The sequence below is a fragment of the Delphinus delphis genome, chromosome 3 (genome assembly GCF_949987515.2).
Source record: "Delphinus delphis chromosome 3, mDelDel1.2, whole genome shotgun sequence".
Taxonomy (NCBI): Eukaryota; Metazoa; Chordata; class Mammalia; order Artiodactyla; family Delphinidae; genus Delphinus; species Delphinus delphis.
The window spans coordinates 61,209,412-61,230,105 of NC_082685.1; the positions used below are offsets into that span (position 1 = coordinate 61,209,412).

The 20,694-nt window shown below is 39.2% G+C and overlaps 2 protein-coding genes across 3 annotated transcripts in view; both read right to left on the reverse strand.

Moving 5' to 3' along the window:
• CATSPER3 (cation channel sperm associated 3) overlaps positions 1-14,215 on the reverse strand; it is a 36,839-nt gene extending 22,624 nt beyond the window's left edge. Inside the window, exons 1-2 of the mRNA XM_060006936.1 lie at positions 14,115-14,215; positions 12,298-12,451 (exon numbers count right to left, since the gene is read on the reverse strand). Coding sequence (XP_059862919.1) covers positions 12,298-12,451; positions 14,115-14,215 — 255 coding nt within the window. The remainder of the gene's footprint in view (positions 1-12,297; positions 12,452-14,114) is intronic.
• Positions 14,216-19,764: 5,549 nt separating this feature from the next.
• PCBD2 (pterin-4 alpha-carbinolamine dehydratase 2) overlaps positions 19,765-20,694 on the reverse strand; it is a 50,395-nt gene continuing 49,465 nt past the window's right edge. For both annotated transcript variants that reach the window (XM_060008816.2, XM_060008815.2), the window contains one exon: positions 19,765-20,046. In XM_060008816.2, coding sequence (XP_059864799.1) covers positions 19,951-20,046 — 96 coding nt within the window. In that variant the 3' untranslated portion in view covers positions 19,765-19,950. The remainder of the gene's footprint in view (positions 20,047-20,694) is intronic.

Here is a 20,694-nt window from a genome sequence, read left to right on the forward strand (position 1 = left end):
AGTGTAGAATTCAGTAGGGAGGGGGTTCATTTTGAGTATTTATTATCTTTAGGTTTTGATTGTGGTAAAATATACACGCCATGAAATTGATCATTTTAAAGCATTTTTAGGTATACAATTAATTCAGTAGTATTAAGTATTCACATTATTACACAATTATCCCCACTATCCACTCCAAGAACTATTTCACTATCCTAAACAAAAACTCTGTATCTAATAAACAATAATTCCCATCCTCCTCTCTAGCCATCTCATAGTAAACTCTATTCTACTTTCTGTATGAATTTGCCTATTCTAGGTACTTCATATAAGTGCAACCATATAATTTTTGCCTTTTGTGTGTCTGGTTTATATATCACTCAGCATGATGCTTTCAAGGTTCACCCCCATTGTAGCATGTATCACAATTCCGTTACTTTTTAGGACTGAATAATATTCCATTTTATGAATATACCAAATCTTCTTTATCCATTCACTGGTTGATGGATACATGGGTTGCTCCCACCTTTTGGCTATTGAGAATAATGCTGCTATGAACATTGCTGTGTGACTATCTGTATGAGTCCCTGTTTTCGATTTTTGGGGGTATACACCTGGAAGTGGAATTGCTGGATCATATGGTAATTCTATGATTAACTTTTTGAGGAAATACCAAAATATTTTCTATAGTGGCTGCATGACTTCACATTCCAATCAGCAATGCACAAGGGTTCTAATTTCTCCACATCCTCATCAACACCTGTTATTTTCCTTTTTTTTTTTTTTCTTTTGCGGTATGCGGGCCTCTCACTGTTGTGCCCTCTCCCGTCGCGGAGCACAGGCTCCGGACACGCAGGCTCAGCAGCCATGGCTCACGGGCCCAGCCATCCCGTGGTATGTGGGATCTTCCCGGACCGGGGCACGAACCCACGTCCCCTGCATCAGCAGGCGGACTCTCAACCACTGCGCCACCTGGGAAGCCCTATTTTCCATTTTATGGGGAGAGGGGTTTTGTTTGTTTTTATACTAGCTGTCCTAATGGGTGTGAAGTTGTATCTCATTGTGGTTTTGATTTGCATTTTGCATTCTGATGACTAGTGATGCTGAACGTCTTTTTATGCGCTTACTGGTCATTTGTATGTCTGCTTTGGAGAAATGTCTATTCAAGTCCTTTGCCTGTTTTTGAATTGGGTTTTTGTTGTTGTTGTTGTTGAGTTGTGGAAATTCTTTATATGTTCTAGATATTAATCCCTTACCAGATATATAATTTGCAAATATTTTCTCCTATTCTGTGGGTCATATGTTTACTCTCTTGATTGTATCCTTAGATTCACAAATGTTTTTAATTTTGATGAAGTCCAATTTATCTATTTTTTCTCTTGTTTCCTGTGCTTTTAATGTCATATCTAAGAATCCATTGCCACATCCAAGGTCATAAAGATTTACCCCTATGTTTTCTTCTAAGAGTTTCTTCTAGTTTATATATTTTGGATTTTGATCCATTTTCAGTTAATTTTTGTGTGGGTGTGGCTGCGTTGGGTCTTCGTTGCTGCACATGGGCTTTCTCTAGGTGTGGCAAATGGGGGCTACTCTTCGTTGCAGTTTGAGGGCTTCTCATTGCAGTGGCTTCTCTTGTTGCGGAGCACGGGCTCCAGGCACACAGGCTTCAGTAGATGTGGCACCTGGGCTCAGTAGTTGTGGCTTGCGGGCTCTAGAGAGCAGGCTCTGTAGTTGTGGTGCACGGGTTTACTTGCTCCACGGCACGTGGGATCTTCCTGGACCAGGGATTGAACCTGTGTCCCCTGCATTGGTAGACAGATTCTTAACCACTGCACCACCAGGAAAGTCCAAAGTTAATTTTTATATATGGTGTGAGGCAGGCGTCTAACTTCACTCTTTTGCATGTGGATATCAAGTTGTCCTACCACCATTTGATGAAAAGATTATTTTTCTCCCCCTGAAAAGTCTTGGCACCCTTGTCAAAAGTCAATTGGCCATAGATATTTGGATTTATTTCTAGAATCTCAATTCTATTCCATAGGTCTATGTCTGTCCTTATGTGAGTACCACACTCTTTTCATTATTGTATCTTTGTAGTAAGTTTTGAAGTCAGAAAGTGCAAGTCCTCCAACTTTGTTCTTCATTTTCAATGTTGTCTTGGCTATTCACATTCATATGAATTTAAGGATGTGCTTTTCAATTTCTTTTTTGTAAAGGCTGTTGAAATTTTGATAGGGATTGAATTGAATTTGTAGATCACTTTGGATAGTCCTCTTAAGTTTTGTAATCCATGAATATAGGATGTCTTTACATTTATTTAGGTCTTATTTAATTTCTTTCAGCAAAGTTGTATAATTTTCAGTATACACATCTCTCATCTCCTTGGCTAAATTTATTCCTAGGTATTTTATTATTTTGAATGCTACTATAAATGGAATTTTCTTAATTTCCTTTTCAGATTGTTCATATTAGTGTATAGAAATACAATTAATTTTTGTTGTTAATCTTGTATCCTGCAACTGTGCCGAATTCATTTAATAGCTCTAATAGTTGAGTTTGTATATGTGTGTATTCTTTAGGATTTTCTAAGATCAAGTCATAAGATCAAGTCATCTACAAATAAAGATAATTTCGGTTCTTCCTTTCCAATTTGGATAAATTTTAACTCTTTTTCTTGCCTAAATGCTCTGGCTAGAACTTCCAGTACAATGTTGAATAATGGTGAAAGCAGGCATCTGTCTTATTCCTTATCTTAGGGGAAAGATTTTCAGTCTTTCACCACTGGGTATGATGTTAGTTGTGGATTTCTTCATAATTACCCATTATCAAGTCAAGAAATTTTCCTTCTATTTCTAGTTCAAATTGTTTGTTTGGTTTTTTAATCATGAAAGGGTGTTGGATTTTGCCAAATGCTTTTTCAGCATCTACTGAGATAATTATATCAATTGTTTCCTTCATTCTATTGATGTATTACATTTGTTGATTTTTTCTATGTTGAACCACCCTTGCATTCCTGGGATAAATCCCACTTGGTCATGGTGTATAATCTTTTTAAGCATGCTGCTGGGTTCAGATGTAAGTATCTCAACTATTATTGCACCTATATTCATAAGGGATGTTGGTCTCTAGCTTTCTTGTGATGTCTTTGGCTTTGGTCTCAGGGTAATGTTGGCCTCACAGAATGAATTCAGAAATATTCCCTCCTTTTCTATTTTTGGAAGAGTTTGAGAAGGATTGGCATTCAATCTTTTTAAAATGCAGGGTAAAATTAACTAGTGAAGCATGTGGTCCTGTGCATTGCTTTGTTGGGAGGTTTTTTGATTAGTGATTCTATCTCTTTATTTACAGGTCTGTTTCAGTATGTCTGTTTTCTATTTCTTCTTGAGTCAGGTTGGTAGTTGGTATGCTTCCAGGATTTTGTCCGTTTCATCTAGGTTATCTAATTTGTTGGTGTACAAAGTGTTCACAGTATTCTGCTATAAAACTTTTCTTTTCTATAAGGTCATTTGTAATGTCCCAACTTTCATTTCTGTTATTAGTAATTTAAGTCTTCTTTTTCTTAGTCAATCTAACTAAAGGCTTATGAATTTTGTTGATCTTTTCAAAGAACTGAATTTTTATTTTATTGACTTTTCTCTATTATTTCTCTATTTTGTTTCTCACTCTAATCTTTTTCGTTTCCTTTCTTCTGCTAGTTTTGGGTATAGTTTGTTCCTCTTTTTCTAGTTCCTTAAGGTGTAAAATTAGGTTATTAATTTGAGATCTTTCTTCTTTTCTAATGCAGGCACTTACAAGTATAAATATCACTCTGAGCACTGCTTCTGTTGCAACCTATAAGTTTCATTATGTTGTATTTTCATGTTCATTTGTCTTAAAGTATTTTCTAAATTCCTTTGTGATTCTTTCTTTGACCTATTGGTTATTTAAGAATGTGTTGTTTAATTTCCATATATTTGGAAATTTTCCAGTTTTCCTGCTGTTGCTGATTTTTAGTTTTACTCCATAGTTGTCAGAAAAATACTCTGTATGATTTCAATAGTTTTTAATTTACTGAGACTTGTTTTGTTGTCTAACATATGGTCTATCCTGTAGAATGCTCCATAGGTACTTGAGAAAAACTATTATATCTTATTGATGAACTGACCCTATTGTCAATACATAATGTCCTTCTTTGTCTCTTGTAACATTTTACTTTAATGTCTATTTTGTCTGATATGAGTATACCCAACCCAGCTCTCTTTTGGTTTCTATTTGCATGGAATACCTTCTTGCATTTTTCACTTTCAACCTATTTGTATCTGGATCTCAAGTGAATCTCTTGTAGACAGCATATATTTGGATTTTTTAAAGAATCAATTCTGTCTTAATTGGACAGTTTAATTCATTTATATTTAAAGTAATTACTGATAAGGAAGAAACTACTCCTGCCATTTTGCTGTTTGTTTAATATATGTCACATCTTTTTTGTTCCTCAGTTCCTCCATTACTGCTTTCTTTGGTGTTTTAGGGGTTTTTTTGTAGTGTACCATTTTGATTCTTTTCTCATTTCTTTTTCTGCATTTTTAAAGTTATTTTCTTGGTGGTTACCCTTGAGATTACAATCAACCTCTTAAATGTACAACAATCCATTTTTAACTAATACCACCTTAGCTTCAATAGTATATTAACAATTCTGTTCCTACACAGCTCCATCCCCCTCTTCATGTTTCTGTTGTCACAAAATACATCTGAATACACTGAGTGCCCATTAACTATATAATTATTGTTTTGTGCATTCATATTTTAAACCATACAGACAAAGAAAGGAGCTACGAACCCAAAATACAATACTGGCTTTTATATTCACCTATGTAGTTACATTTATCAGTGTTCTTTATTTTGTCATAGGGCTTAAGGTACTATCTAGTTTCATTTCCACCTAAAGGACTATCTTTAGCATTTCTTGTAGCACAGGTCTACCAGAAGCAAACTCCCTCAGCTTCTGTTTATCTGGAAATATCTTAATTTCTTCGTCATTTTTTGAAGGATAGTTTTGCTAGATATAGAATTCTTGGTTGACAATATTTTTCTTTCAGTACTTTAAATATGTCATTTCACTGCCACTGTCCTCATAGTTTCTGAGGAGAAATCAGCTGTTAATCTTATGGAGGATTCCTTATATGTAACAAGTTGCTTCTCTCTTGCTGCTTTCAGGATTCTGTCTTTGACTTTTGATAGCTTGATTATAATGTGGATCTCTTTGTTTCTCCTTCTTGGAATTCACTGAGCTTCTTGGATGTATATATTCTTTATCAAATTTGCAAGGTTTTGGGCGATTATTTCATCAAATATTCGTTCTTCCTCTTTCTCTCTCTCCTCTCCTTCTGGAATGCGTGTGTATGTTAATATGCTTGATGGTGCCCCTCAAGTTTCTTAGACTCTGTTCATTTTCATCATTCTTTTTTCTTTCTGCTCCTCAGGCTGAATAAGTCCAAGTGATTTGCCTTCAAGTTCACTGATTATTTCTTCTGGGTGCTCAAATCTGCTCTTGAACCCTCTAGTGAATTTTTTAATTATTATATTTTCAGCTCCAGAATTTGTTTCATTCCTTTTTATAATTTCTATTTACTGATATATTCTATTTCCTGAAACACTGTTCTCCTGGTTACCTTTAGGTCTTTGCCTGTGGTTTCCTTTAGGTCTCTGAGCATATTTTACATAGTTGACTTTAAGTCTCTGTCTAGTAATTCCCATTACTAGTTTCTGTCCATTTCTCCTGTGTAAAAGCCATCCTTTCTTGTTGCTTTGCATGCTTCATACTTTTTTTTGAAAACTGGACATTTTAAGTTGTACAATGTGGTAACTCTGGAAATCAAATTCTTCCCTCTCCTCAGGGTTTGTTTTTGTTGCTTTTTGTGGGTAGTAGCTGTTTGTTTAGTGACTTGTCTAAACAATTTTTGTAAAGACTGTATTCTTTGTAATGTATGGTCTCTGAAGTCTCTTCCTCTGTAGTTTCTGGTCAGCTAGTAAACAGAGATTTTCTTAAATGCCTCAGGCAAAAAGAGGGAAGGGAGGGAAGGAGAAAGAAGACAGAGAGAAAGAAAGTAAGGAAGGAAAGAAGGAAGGAAGAGAAAAGGAGAGAGGAAGGGAGGGAGAAGAAAAACTCTCTTAGTCTTTGCAGATGGGCTCTGTGTTGAGGAACTCCTTCAATGCTGAGCCAGGCCACGTACAGCTGTACATTAGCATTCACTTTGGGCTTCTGCTGAGCCTAAAGATCAGTCACAGTGAAAGCGTGGGATGTTCTCAGTTATTTCCTAAGCATGCGTCTTGTCCTGTGAATGTATGGCATACATGGGAGTTTTTCAATGTCCTATCTTTCCAAAGAATCTCTCTCCCTGGATTGTCCTCTCAGGCTTTCAGCGTATCTATTGTTTGCCTCAAGTGTTATTTTTTTGCTCCAGGTGGCAGTGGGTCATTCATTTGCTTTTCAGTGGTTTTGAGAAATGCCCTCTGCATAGCCACCTTTTTGTCCTGAGAAAGTTCCAGATTATCCAAAACAAAGAGAATAGCTTTGGATCAGTCCTTCAGGCAGCCCCCTCAGATAGGTCAAAACAGACAAACAATTCTTTAAGAACAAAATCTTCTCTGTTGTTTCTGGACCCAGGGACTAGGGTCCCACGTGGGGAACACAGGCTGCCACCTTCAGAACCATCACCATGCTGAGGAGGGGTGTGGGCCAAAGACAAGTAAAAATGCTACAAAGTTTTCCTACCTTTTTTAAGTTGCCCCTTTCTTGATTCAGTGTTCACTCAGTTACTATAAACCTTTGGCTATTTTCCAGAGTTCTGACTGTTTTGCCCTCTTTTTAGGTGTTTCTGTGGACAGGTGGCCTCTTGGAGCTACCTACTCTGCATTTTCACTGACATTACTCCTCTCCAGTTTTCTTTTTCTCCTCTCCATTTCTGAAGGACAGTTTTTTCTAGGTATTGAATTCTTGTTGGACAGTCTTTCTTTCAGCACTTTGAATATGACATTGCTTGCCTTCTGGCCCCTGTGGCTTCGGATGAGAAATCAGCTATTCATTTTATTGAGGATCCTTTTTATGTAATGAATCACTTCTCTATTGATGGTCTCAAATTCTCCCTTGGTCTTTGTCTTTCAACAAATTGTTTATAGTGTGTCTAGGTGGATCTCTGGGTTTATCCTACTAGGAGTTTGTTGATCTTCTTGCATGTGCAGATTAATGTTTTTCATAAAACTCGGGGAGTTTTTGGCCATTACTTCTTCACATATTCTTTCTACCTTTTCTCTCCTCTCCTTCTGTGACACCTATTGCATGCATGTTTGTATGTTTGATGGTGTTTCATGGGTCTCTGCTTATTTTTATTTATTCATTTTACTTTCTGTTCCTCACACTGGAAATCTCAGTTGACCTATCTTTCTTTTCTTTAATTCTTTCTTCCACTAGCTCAAATCTGCTGTTGAAGTCCTCTCATGAATTCTTTTTTTTTTTTTGCAGTACATGGGCCTGTCACTGCTGTGGCCTCTCCCGTTGTGGAGCACAGGCTCCGGACATGCAGGCTCAGCGGCCATGGCTCACGGGCCCAGCCGCTCCGTGGCATGTGGGATCCTCCCGGACTGGGGCACAAACCCGTGTCCCCTGCATCGGCAGGCAAACTCTCAACCACTGCTCCACCAGGGAAGCCCCGTCTCGTGAATTCACTTCAATTATTGTACTTTTCAACTACAGGATTTCTGTTTGGTTCTTTTTAATAATTTCTCTTTACTCATATTCTCTATTTGGTGAGACACTGCTCTCATACTTTCCTTTAGTTCTTTAGATTTGGGTTTTTTTTTTTTTTTTTTGAAATCCTAAGTCCACCAGATGGGCTTCCTTACAACATTTGTAAAATAGTGTTATTAACACACACCTTCCAGGGTGGCTGTTGAGATCATTGAAAATAACATGTATGAAAGCCCCTGGCTAACTATAAAACTGAGAAGTTATTAAGACTCTTAGGGATCCCAATGAAGGTACCAGGAAAGTACTGAGAAGGCCCTGATCTGTCACCTCTAACTAATCTTAAGATTCTTTGCAAGCAGCGAATGAAGGCTAAGGCAGACTTGTAAACTGCTGAGGCATTAAATACATGCCTTGGCAAAGGCTGGGAAACTTATTTGTTCCAGGCATTTAAGGAATACTCTGTTCAATCATTAGCAGACCATTAAGCTAACTGAGCAGAGACTTTGGTGGCCACGCATGACAAAGAATATACACTTTATCGAAATAGTTCAGGAAAGTCACTTTAAAAAAAAAAAAAGGAATGGCAACAACAATAAAACCCTAGGGAGGGGGGAGTATCTGGTTTCCAGAGTTTCCAATCTTATATGATTTAAAGTGTCCAATTTTCAACCCTCAAAAAAAGAAATCATGAGACATGCAGAGAAACAAGAATGTATGGTCTTTACACAAGAAAAAAAGCTATCAATAGAAACTTTTCTTGACTTGCAGAATTTCCCAGTCTGGATCGTGTTGACTGCACACTCATGTTCCTCTGTCCTCTATTGCCTGAAAATAGGCAGCTGGATGAAAAGCCTTGATCAGATTCACGTTTGATCTTTTTGGCAAGATTATAGGTTCTGGGACTTCCCTGGTGGCACAGTGGTTAAGAATCCGCCTGCCAATGCAGGGGACATGGGTTTGAGCCCTGGTCTGGGAAGATCCCACATGCTGCAGAGTGACTAAGCCCATGCGCCACAACTACTGAGCCTGCGCTCTAGAGCCCGCGCGCCACACTACTGAGCCCACGTGCTGCAACAATTGAAGCCTGCATGCCTAGAGCCTGTGCTCCGCAACAAGAGAAGCCACCGCACTGAGAAGCCCGTGCACCGCAACGAAGAGTAGCCCCTACTCGCCGCAACTAGAGAAAGCCCGTGTGCACCAATGAAGACCCAACAAAGCCAAAAATAAAATAAAAAATTAAAAAAAAGATTATAGGTTCTGTTCTTTCATAGGAGGCATATAATGTCTCGTTGTCTCTTTTTATGAGGGAAGCAGTCACTAATGGTCAAAATGCTTAAGTCCTATAATTCATTGGGGGTTGAAAAATTGTGATATTCTATCATTTCATTTTCACTTATTAACTAGGATACTTCTATAAAGACATGTTTCCCCTTACCTACTATGTGGTTACTCAGTAATACAGTTCATATAAGAAAGGTCAGTAATACTTGATTTTTTCCCTTAATTCAACAATTTTTGAGATAAAGTATTAGGTCCTTGTCACCAACCAAAAGTGACCTGTTAGCTTTTTTAGTATAATTATAAGTTTACAGATTATTTGATGAATTTCAAAATCCACTGTAATTATTATCCTTACTGAGCTCAAAGTTTCCCATCTTTGGCCAGTAGGAGCCTCTTCAAGTTGTCCCCTGAGCCCTTTTGACATGACCCCAGTAATCTTTGATAGCTTCCTTGCTATGTGTACAACAAGATGTTCCTAGCTCATCTGGTGTATTTTCTACAATCAGCCATTTCTCTAAGAATTCCTAGTTTCTTTTAGTGAGAAATGGTATTTCAACATCATATTATGGGACTTCCATGGTGGCGTGGTGGTTAAGAATCTGCCTGCCAATGCAGGGGACACAGGTTCGATCCCTAGTCCAGAAAGATCCCACATGCCACGGAGCAACTAAGCCCGTGCGCCACTACCGAGCCCATGCTCCGCAACCACTGAAGCCCACGCACCTGGAGCCCGTGCTCTGCAGTAAGAGAAACCACCGCAATGAGAAGCCCGCATACCTCAAAGAAGAGTAGCCCCCACTCGACACAACTACAGAAAGCCCGCATGCAGCAACGAAAACCCAACGCAGCCAAAAATTAATTAATTTAAAAAACGATCACATTATGGTCACTAAGGATGCATAATTGCTAAGTTGATCATTGTTCTAGATTTTTCAATGGATAAAGGTAAAATATTTCAGTAGTTTATATTGATACTTCCAATTTAAATGCAGAACTACAGGGCTTTCACTTAACTTTGTCTATATTACATCCATATCTCCTTTCTTCCATGAGTAACCTGGTTCTCAAGAACACAGAGGATAATGGAATTAAACTGTCCCATAATGACCCATCTGCTTTATCCTTGTGTTACACACACAGCAGTCTCAGAATAATACTACTAATAGCATCACTACAAAGCTGATTTCCGAAAATGGCTAAAAATTGTTTTTGCATTGACTCTCCCCATTCTTACCCATTTTTAATCAATACTATATCTTCACTGTCAGAGGATATATTCATTAGGTGCTACATTATCTCCTTGTTCACCCATAATTATGATTAGTTCTATAAATAATCATATTTTTAATGTCCATTGCCAGTCCTAATGTTGATACTTCTTTAGTCATTTTGGTTGGCTGAAACTTATTCTTTACTAGATTCGTAAGGAAGGGCTCATGGGAACAATATTAGCGAAGCTTTTTAACATTGATGACAGTTTGTCTATGTCCTTTATACTTGAAAGTCAGTTTTGCTGGATCTAGAATTCTTGGTTCACATTTTCTTTCCTGAAGTATCTTAAATGTTTTACTCTATTTTCTTTTAGCATAAAGCATTACTATAGCAAAGTCTGATAATAATTAATTTTCTTTTCCTTATAAGCCACTTTGCCTAGATGCTTGTAATTTCCCCCACACCTCTTTCCTTTAAAGTCCAATAATTTTAGTAGAATATGTTCTGGTGTTTGTTGTATAAGTCCATATTCTCAATATGCAACTTTCAAAATATAGTTTCAATTCTTTTATTTCAGGTAACTTTTCTTAGATTTTAGATTTTTTTTTTTGTGGCTATGTTGGTCTTAGTGCGGCATGTGGGCTTTCTCTCTAGTGTGATATGCGGGCTCCAGGGCACATGGGTTCTGTAGTTTGCGGCATGCAGGCTCTCCCATTGAGGTGCACGAGCTCAGTAGATGTGGTGCGCAGGCTTAGTTGTGCTGTGGCATGTGGGATCTTAGTTCCCTGACCAGGGATCAAACCCACGTCCCCTGCATTGGAAGGTGGATTCTTTACCACTGGACCACCAGGGAAGTCCCTAGATTTTAGTGTTTATTCTGTTCCTTTACTTTGTTTTTGTTTCTGTTTCTGTTTCAAATTCAGGGACTCCTATTATCCTTAAGTTGGATCATTTTTCCCCAATCTTCAATTTTCATCATTTTCTCTTGAATCCTTATCTCTTCATTTCTTACTGATGTTTAAGAATTTCCCCCACTTTATCTTATATTTCTCTTAATTTCTCTTAAGCTATTATCTGCTATATCTAATTGTTCTTAGTCTAATTCAGTCTTCATTTTTGAAATGAGTTCCTTTTATTTCTAATTATTTTCTGACTTTTGTCACCTCACTCTTTTCTTTCCTATCTAACATCATTTTCTTAAACATTTACTTTCTTCTGAAATAATACGGTACAGTTTTTATCTGTTTTGTGAACATGTCTTTGTGGCGGGCTTTCATTATCTACAATGATATTATTTTCCACTTTACTCTCTTTTTTCTTATAATAATTTTGTATGGGATTTTACCTCAATCTTTTCCTATTGCACTTTTTTATGTGAAATTAATTTTCTTGGACTTTGAGAAAATGTGATTCTAACTTCAAATATTCCCTCTTGATTTAAAATGTGGTTGCTTGATTTTTAAGGTTTCCTGGTGCTGTTCCCCTCTTCCAATTTTATCAGAACCTCTCTTCCTTCATCTTTGGGTCTCTAACCTGTTCAATTTTCATTCCACTCCCAATACTTCTCCTAAGTGTGGAGCACTGTCCTTGAAAGGAGCTATGGAGAGTCAGTTTTAAAAGTTTATTGGGTCTGGACTATTCTAGCCCCTTCATAAATTTCGGGAACCTCTTGTGCTATCCCAGTATTTGATTAGGTAACACCCTTCCTAATATCAACTGCTGTTCTCACATCAGCCCATCATACTTTCCAATGAATACTTACTGACTTCCCTCTGCTTCCTCTCCTACAGATGCTAATACTATGCAGTGTGGCTCTTGGTAAGGATCTCTTGTTAACTAGTTTTGATATAAATCCTGTCCATGGGTTTTTGGTTTTGCTATCTAGTTGCTCTGTTTTTTTAAGAGGGGATTCAGGGAGATTAAAAAACCATGTCACTGCTACTACTGCTGCCACCATCTTCCCAGATATTAGAGTATATTTTAATAGTCCTTAGAATCTTCTACAGAAAAAATTTTTGAACAAAATGCCTTAAAAATCTTATAACATTTTCAGAAATAAAACAGGTAAAACAGAAGAAAATGGACCCATTTTGTCTGCTTACCTCAAAAAGTCTGAACAAGTTGTATCTTGTTTTATAATCAGTCCACAAGACCATAAAAAAGGCATTCGTTGAGACGGTGCTAATCATAATTATCTTAAAGAGACGACTCATTATAACTCTCTTCACAAATGCCTGACACTGAGTATCTTTCCTCCTGTCAAAAATTTGAATAAGAGGTATGATTATCTTATAGCTCTGTTGTAAGGTAATGCATAATGCACACTTTTTTTTAGGGACAAAGGTCTGCTTTCGCCCTTCTGTGAATATAAATCTACATATATATATACTTTAAAATTGCAATGCAATGCTGACTTAATGACCACTGAAATATGTATGACGATTACTGGGTGGGTCTGTCCCCACTCAGTTGCTCAGTTCCTCCTCTCTAGACCTGTGAAAAAGAATGGTTACCACTCCACCTCAAGCAAAACAAAGCACCATCTTCATTTACTCGTTCAACAAATTTTTATTAAGTAACTACTGTTCAACTCACTCATTTATTCATTCAACAAGTTTTTATTGAATGACTACTACATGCCAGGCAATACAGTAGGCACTTGGGATACAGGTAAGCAAAACTAAATATTGTCAGTCTAGTAGGGAAAACTGCTAATCAAATAATCAGCCATACAAGTGCTTACAAATCAATCCTAAAAAACTGACCACCCTAAGAAAAAATGGGCAAACACACAGTCAACTCATTAAAGAAATACAATGGCATGAAGTTCCCTCCAAAATGTTCAGTAGCACTACTAATTGGGGAGGTACAAATTAAGTAAAACCAGTAATTTTGCTTATAAAATTAGCAAAGGCTTAAATGTGATAACATTTAGTGCTGGCAAGAGTGTGGTGCAACGGAGCAGTCTCATAAACTGCCAGGGGAATGTAAACTGACCAACTTTTCTGAAAAGCCTTAGTTCTGTTTGTATCCTCAGACCCAAGGAATCTACCCCAAGAGAATACAATCTGAAATGCAAACAGTGACTTTAGTCAAACATGTTTATCCCAGCAATATTTGCTGTGAGAATTTGGAAACAATTTAAAAGTCTAACCAAAAAAAGACAGGTTAAGCAAATCATGGCATATCCATTTCATGGAATATTATACAGACACTACAACATGTCTATGCCTTTTTCATGATTTAGAAAAATGTTTATGAGCCACTGGATAGCAAAACAGAAAGAAAGCAAGATAAGAATTCTCTACTCAAAATTATCTCAACTGTGCAAAATAGGTAGAAAAAAATTCGGCATGAAGTATGCCAAAATGTTGATATTGTCTACCTACGGATAGTGAGGTTATAGGTAATCCTTTTTCCTATTTATTTATGTTCATCTGTGCTTTCCAATTTTTCTCAGAAAGTATGTATTACTTTTTCCCCATTATATGTAACAAGTGAACCCAGTCTCACACAGTAAAAAAATATAGATTTATATACTTTTATAACCTATTAAAAACAAGATATATAATTTTCATTATCTGATTTGAAATCAGGTCTATTACCCAAAAAAAAGGCTTCAAATTATCTAACATAGTAGGGAATAAAAAAGGACAAAATGGAGTCAAACTGGTCATTCAGTCTACAGGTCAAATAAGGGTGCGACTGAACGCTTGATTAACAGCCAATTGTGACAGGAAAGCCGAGGAAACAACTGTTTGGCTGAGACTTCACCAGCCTCACCAGTTGGAGAAATCAGATTATCCAGGACGAGCCCCTCAGTCTGCGAAGTGGATGAGTGCCTGTGGGAAGAGGCTACGAGACCCAACACTGCCATTTGCACACTTCTTAACAAGAAAGAGAAATAAAGAGTATTTACTGAGATTTCCATAACGTCTCATAGAACAGCGGCGACACATCCTCAAACAGTGAGCTAGGACGGACTCTTGTGTGGTTCTGGTGATAAAAGTGTTGAGACATTTTCCAAATTTTCAATTTTTATTCCATCCAACAGAAAATCTCTGCTTAGGAATCTCCTCAGCATCTAGATTCCAAGAGGCCTCAGTCAGAGGAGTGTCCACAGAGGGCATCGTTGCTTTATGAAGTCACTCTTGGACATTCCAGTATGTTACTAGCCGGCAGGCCCCTGGAGGGGAGAGCTCCCCATTGGTCTACCCACAGATCCTCTCTTCCCAAGGAGACCGAGCACCTCTGTTCAGCAAAAGAGTCACAAGCACCCTGCAATTGTGATGCTCTGGGCTAAAGCTGAGAGACAGGCCAGACAAAAGCCCCTCCTTCAGGAAGCGCCCCCAACTGACAGACAGAGGCCCTTAATAATGTGTTAAAATAGGTTAAGGGTCATAGAAGAGGGGAAAGCAAAATTCTCTGGGCTTCTAAGAGCAAGAGCACACAGCCAGGGCACAGCACTGGAGACACCTGGAAGGACAAGGAAAGATTTTGATGGCTTTGGGGCTAGAACCCAAGAAACAGGAAGAGCAGAAGTTATCCATGCCTGGGGCTTCCCTGGTGGCGCAGTGGTTGGGAGTCCGCCTGCCGATGCAGGGGACGCGGGTTCGTGCCCCGGTCCGGGAGGATCCCACATGCCGCGGAGCGGCTGGGCCCATGAGCCATGGCCGCTGAGCCTGCGCGTCTGGAGCCTGTGCTCCGCAACGGGAGAGGCCACAACAGTGAGAGGCCCGCGTACCGCAAAAAAAAAAAAAAAACAAAAAAAGAAGTTATCCATGCCCAGCACTGGCTAACTGGGGACACAGAATGTGCACATACAAACCACCTGAGAATGTAAGGGACGGGCCTTGGGGTAGAGATGTTTTAGGTACAAGAGCAATAGGGATTTTTGCTCTGTTCAATTCTTGGGATTAATATATTCTCTCGTTCTCCTTCTCCTAGCCCCTTTGGCTTCCAAGGCAAATCAAGACAGAGGCTTCTGGGTAGCCCTGTGTTGAATTAAATGTTTAGTTGGCCAAATTGGTCAAATTCCTGGAACCTTAATTCCTTGGGCCATAATAAAAGGAGGTGACCACGTCACCACCTCCACTGCCCCAGGCATTCTGAAACAAGTGAACACGACCATCTCACAAAGAAAAATACTCTTGTAGGCAAGCGGTATACTGAACTGGGAAATAACATCTTACCAATCTCTCCACTTAAAATCATCAACAGCAAAGCTTTAAGAAACACTTTGATTAATGTCCCCAGGCTTCAAACCTTGGCCTCACCGTCTTAGTCTATATTCTTTCCCTCAGGGATCAAGCTCCTCCTACTGCCTCCTTTGGTCATATGCCCCCTGACGCCTTCTGGGCTCCTGCCCACACCCTGACAGTGGCCTCCTGGAGCAGCTGCTCAGAGAGAGCCTGAATCAGTTCCCCATCTCTGTTTCCACCCGCCCCAATTCAACAATGTGCCTAATCCCGCCGGGCCATATAGGAGGCCCTCGGTAAATCTGTGCTATGTGAATGTACCTCAGGGATCCTTACGCTCACTCAAGTAGCTGAGCCTAGTGGGATTCTATTTCCAGGAATCCCAAGGATACACTACTATGCTTCCGCTCCTTAAGCTCCAAAGCACACTTCTGGGGAGAAATGAAGAAGAGATTAAGAATGTAAAAAATTCTTTCACGATGCTTGGAGGGGTGAGGAAAGATGGCTAGCTGGAAGCAGTCAAGAAGAGACCAGCTGTTCTTGGTGTACAGTATCAGCACAGCCAACCACAGCTGAATGTGTTTTCTTTTTATTTGTTTGTTTATTTATTTTTGGCTGCGTTGGGTCTTCGTTGATGCAGGCGGGCTTTCGCTAGTTGTGGTGAGCAGGGGCTACTCTTCGTTGCAATGCGCAGGCTTCTCATTGCAGTGGCTTCTCTTGTTGTGGAGCACGGGCTCTAGGTGTGCGGGCTTCAGTAGTTGTGGCATGGGGCTCAGTAGTTGTAGCTCATGGGCTCAGCAGTTGTGGTTCACAGGCTCTAGAGCACAGGCTCAGTAGTTGTGGTGCACGGGCTTAGCTGCTCTGCAGCATGTGGGATCCTCCCAGACCAGGGCTCGAACCCATGTGCCCTGCATTGGCAGGCAGATTCTTAACCACTGCGCCACCAGGGAAGTCCCTGAATGTGTTTTCTGAAGTCACTGATGAAGAAATCTAGTCTGGGACTGGAACTCCAGCTGATGAGTGGACTCAGAAGTAACCAGCTTATCCAGGCCTACTGAAATCACCCGTATCTTCTTGTGGATAGGTGGGCGGGACAAGCACCCTGGATGAGAAGCTAAAGGGCCACCTCTTCTGCCCTTTTAGCAGCAACTTACACTCTCCCTGACTTGAGCAGCACCACCCTAGCCGCCGCACACAGTCAGTAGGCACGGCAGCTTGGTGACTCTAGTCTTCTGACCAGGAGTCATTCCTAGTTACATGTAACTAGAATTGAAACACAAAGTTCACACATTATATCCAAACCCTATTACACCTCTTGCTGTTTTGCAGAAATTTTACAAAACTGAAAGTTATAGAGTTCAACTAGTATATTTTTAAACTCTGGATTAGAACGTATACAGACTGCTCCACATTAACACTAGTAGTCCAATACCTCAGCACACTGCCGAAGGTCAGGTGTGTGTCCATATGCAACATACGTGCTGCTGCTTTTTGTCTCAAGCAAAAACATAAAGAATCATGCTTATTCTATTTATCTAAAGATGTCCTAAATTCTATCGTCAGAGAGTAACCACAATTTTCAGAACTTTCACTAACTTCATTTTAGAAAAGGACACTGTCAAATGTGCTGCCCTGATTTATTATCTATAGAGGTCATGCAAAGGGTCAAAGGTCATAGCTATTTAAACCCCCTCTACTCCAGTGATCATTTAAAAGGAAAATAGAGGGAAACCAAAGCTTGCCACATCAGAGAAACCACTGTCATCACAAAGATTTGGAACAGAAGGAAAGTTGGGGCCTCCAACTTTGGCAATGTCTCTTTTAAGTTGAAATGTCAGTTACTTAGAGCAAGTCTGGGGATTCATTCTGTTGGAATTTACCACAAGGAGTATTACCACAGACTTCTGATATGGGATCTTTGATTCTCTAAAGTTCATGAGTTCCAGCAGATGCGACACTCCTTAACATGGACCTTATGTCAAATCCTCACATAGATGCTAATTAGTAGCTACATTCTCAGGTCCTGACAACTGCAATTATTCGCTGTACCCTGCTCTCTCCACGGTGCCATACACAGTACAGGTTAATAGTTTTTAAGCCTCTCAGACTTACATTCAAAATAGAGGGAAAGGTTTCCATTCAAGGTACAATGAAACAATTTAAGTAACACCACAAGGGAGCAAACAAACAAATCCAGAAGGTGGAATATTCTACAGGACTCGGTTTTTACAGTAAGTCACTGATATGGAGAGAAAGAGGGAATGAGGGCAGGAGGCTTGCTCACTCTAGACTGAAAGCTGAAAGAGACACAACAACCAGATGTGATGGGTGAACTTCATGTGAATCACTGATTAGAACAAAATTACTGTCCACAGACATTCTTGACCTTCAGAACAATTTGATTTGGTATTAGGTGACACCAAGAAATCATAGTTTATTTTGTTTGGTGTGATAATGGCATTTTGGTTTCTACAAGAAAATGACCATATTTTCTAGAGGTGTTTACTGGAGGATGTAGGGGCAAAATGACATGCTATCTGGGATTTGCTTTTAAATACTTTAGCAAAGAAAAAGGAAATGGGAGATTATATGATGTAACTGGCAAGATCTTGGTAACTGTTAAATCTGGGTGATCAGTACATAAGGGTTGAATGCCCTATTTTACTCTATTTTAAAATATGTCTACACTTTTTCATGTTTAAAAATTCATGTAGAAAACTTTGAAGCACTGAGCTAGAAATCTTTGGTAATAAAATGTATAAAAACTCCCAAATCTATAATATGGGAAAAAGTTTATAAAAACACATGGCTTTGCTTTTTCCTCTGTTTTAAAAAAATTTTAATTAATTAATTAATTTATTTATTTACTTATTTACTTTTGGCTGCGTCGGGTCTTCATTGCTGCGCGTGGGCTTTCTCTAGTTGCAGTGAGCAGGGGCGACTCTTTGTTGCAGTCCACGGGCTTCTCATTGCGATGGCTTTCCCATTGCAGAGCACAGGCTCTAGTCGCGTGGGCTTCAGTAGTTGCAGCGCGTGGGCTCAGTAGTTGCAGCACGCGGGCTCTAGAGCACAGGCTCAGTAGTTGTGGTGCATGGGCTTAGTTGCTCCGCGGCATGTGGGATCTTCCCGGACCGGGGCACAAACCCGCGTCCCCTGCATTGGCAGGCGGACTCTCAACCACTGCGCCACCAGGGAAGCCCGGCAGGTAGATTCTTAACCACTGCGTTTCCCTGTTAAAAATTTCCTGCCTTTCCCTATTAAAAATTTCAAAGAAGTACAAGTTCTAGTGTCCAGGCTCTGGATCTCCCAGCAGCCACAGAGTCTGGGGTGACTCTTCTCTCTCTTTCCCCCACCCCACCGTGTATACTCCACACCCGCAGGGCAAAATGACTATACCTGCCAGGCCAACAGAACCAGCCGAAAACTGGCTTCAGAGAGCTCAGCCTCCTTATCATATTCCCATATGACTTCTCAGACTAGGGGCCAGGGTTGGTGGGGAGTGGGGGGGATGAGAAGCTTTGCTTATTGTAACACAGAGTGATTTTTCTGGCTTCTGATGTAAGGCAGGGTATAAAGATGATCCTTGTTAAATCCTACTACTATAAGGCATGTTCCTTGGATAGATACATACACATTCTTTTAATCTACCTTTTAATCTCATTAATAACTACATTCCTGAGTTCCCTCAAAGAACAGTTACTGCAACTTTTAAATAATAGCTTACTTTATATTCCATTTTACTCATGTCAGTGACACATGGAGTAAACAGAGCTCATTACTGGATAATACCCAAGTAGCTTCTAGCTCAGTGGCTACATACCCTCAGTTCAGGGGTCACAACATGCAAATGATGGGAAAAAATGACCCTTGGTTCCTCCTCCCCTCAGTATGTCAAATAATGACCTGGCAAGTTGGTCACTGTGACAGTGAATCCTTTTATTGCCTCACCTTGCTGGAAGCCTTGCACAAGACACTTGTCTTCTTCTTTCTCCCTGTCTGAAAAGGAAGGATAAAACACTAGACAGCTCACCCAATTTTTGAGATCTCTGTAAATTAAGTAACTACTTAAGTAGTAACAACAGCTAAAATCCAAATCAACTTTAGCATCATAAGAATCGTTACATACAGTTAAACCCTTTACCTATAGAGTTCATCATTCTTTTTCTACCTTACAATTGCTCTCCAACACAATGCATTTGTAAAGTCACCATAATCACTTGAATTTCTGGGTTATAAAAATGTGTGAATGCTCCCCCATACCCATTTCTGGTCTTTAAAAATGTTATTTCTCTTTTTTAATATTATTAATAGAATTACCTGGGTTGATTTACCTTATATATGTGATTAGATATAATGAAAAATACCTCAGGCTCAAGTTTAAATCATTTTTATTTAAGCACTGATTTTACAAAATGTGATCGTTCAAAAGGTGAACTAAATTTACGGCTTAATGTTCATGTGTTGATAAATTGCCTTCAAAATACATTGGAGCTAGATGTGTACATAAGACATTGGAGCTAGATGTGTATATAAGATTTTACATCGTTTTGGAAGAAATCACACAGAAGCAGCTGCTTTTTCAATAAACTTGGCCAGTTTCACATCTCTTTTGGTCAGTCCTCCACAGTCATGTGATGTGAGAGTTATCTGAACCTAAGAAAGAGAGAAGCAGCTTTGAAAACCCTGAGTTGCAATTCATGATGCTCTCCTTTGGTAGTTCAGAAATCAATCTATTACTCAATATTTACCTTTGAGAATTGAGGAGATTAAATGATTTAGAAAATACTACATTATGAATAAGCAATGCATTTCTAAAACCCAGTAAACTCCAGGCTGGGCCCAGCAGCCTCCTAGGGATAAAAAGCTTCTCTCATAAGAAGGGCAAATGAGCTACCAGAATCTCAAATCTTGACTCTTCAGGAAAAAAAAAAAAAAGAGAGAGAGAGACACTGAGGTACCACTTTAACTCCCATTACTTTAATTACACCAACTATTTTCAAGCCACTGAGAAAAACTAAGCTATCAAATGTAATATCTTAGCAACCATGTTAAAAAAAAGCCCATTTCCAAATTAGGGAAGTGGAGGTGGGGTGGAGGAACAGACTGTTGCCTCTTGACAAATCAATTAAAAAGCAAAAACAAAATTACGGGCAAAGAGAGGCAACTAGGAAATAAAAGTTTATGCTGGTACCTGTATGCTCTGAATTATTGCAATTAAATCACAAAAATGTGAAATCTTCTTTTTTCAAAGAGGACTTTCAAAGAGATAATAGAAATCTCACAGAAATCTAGATGATAAGA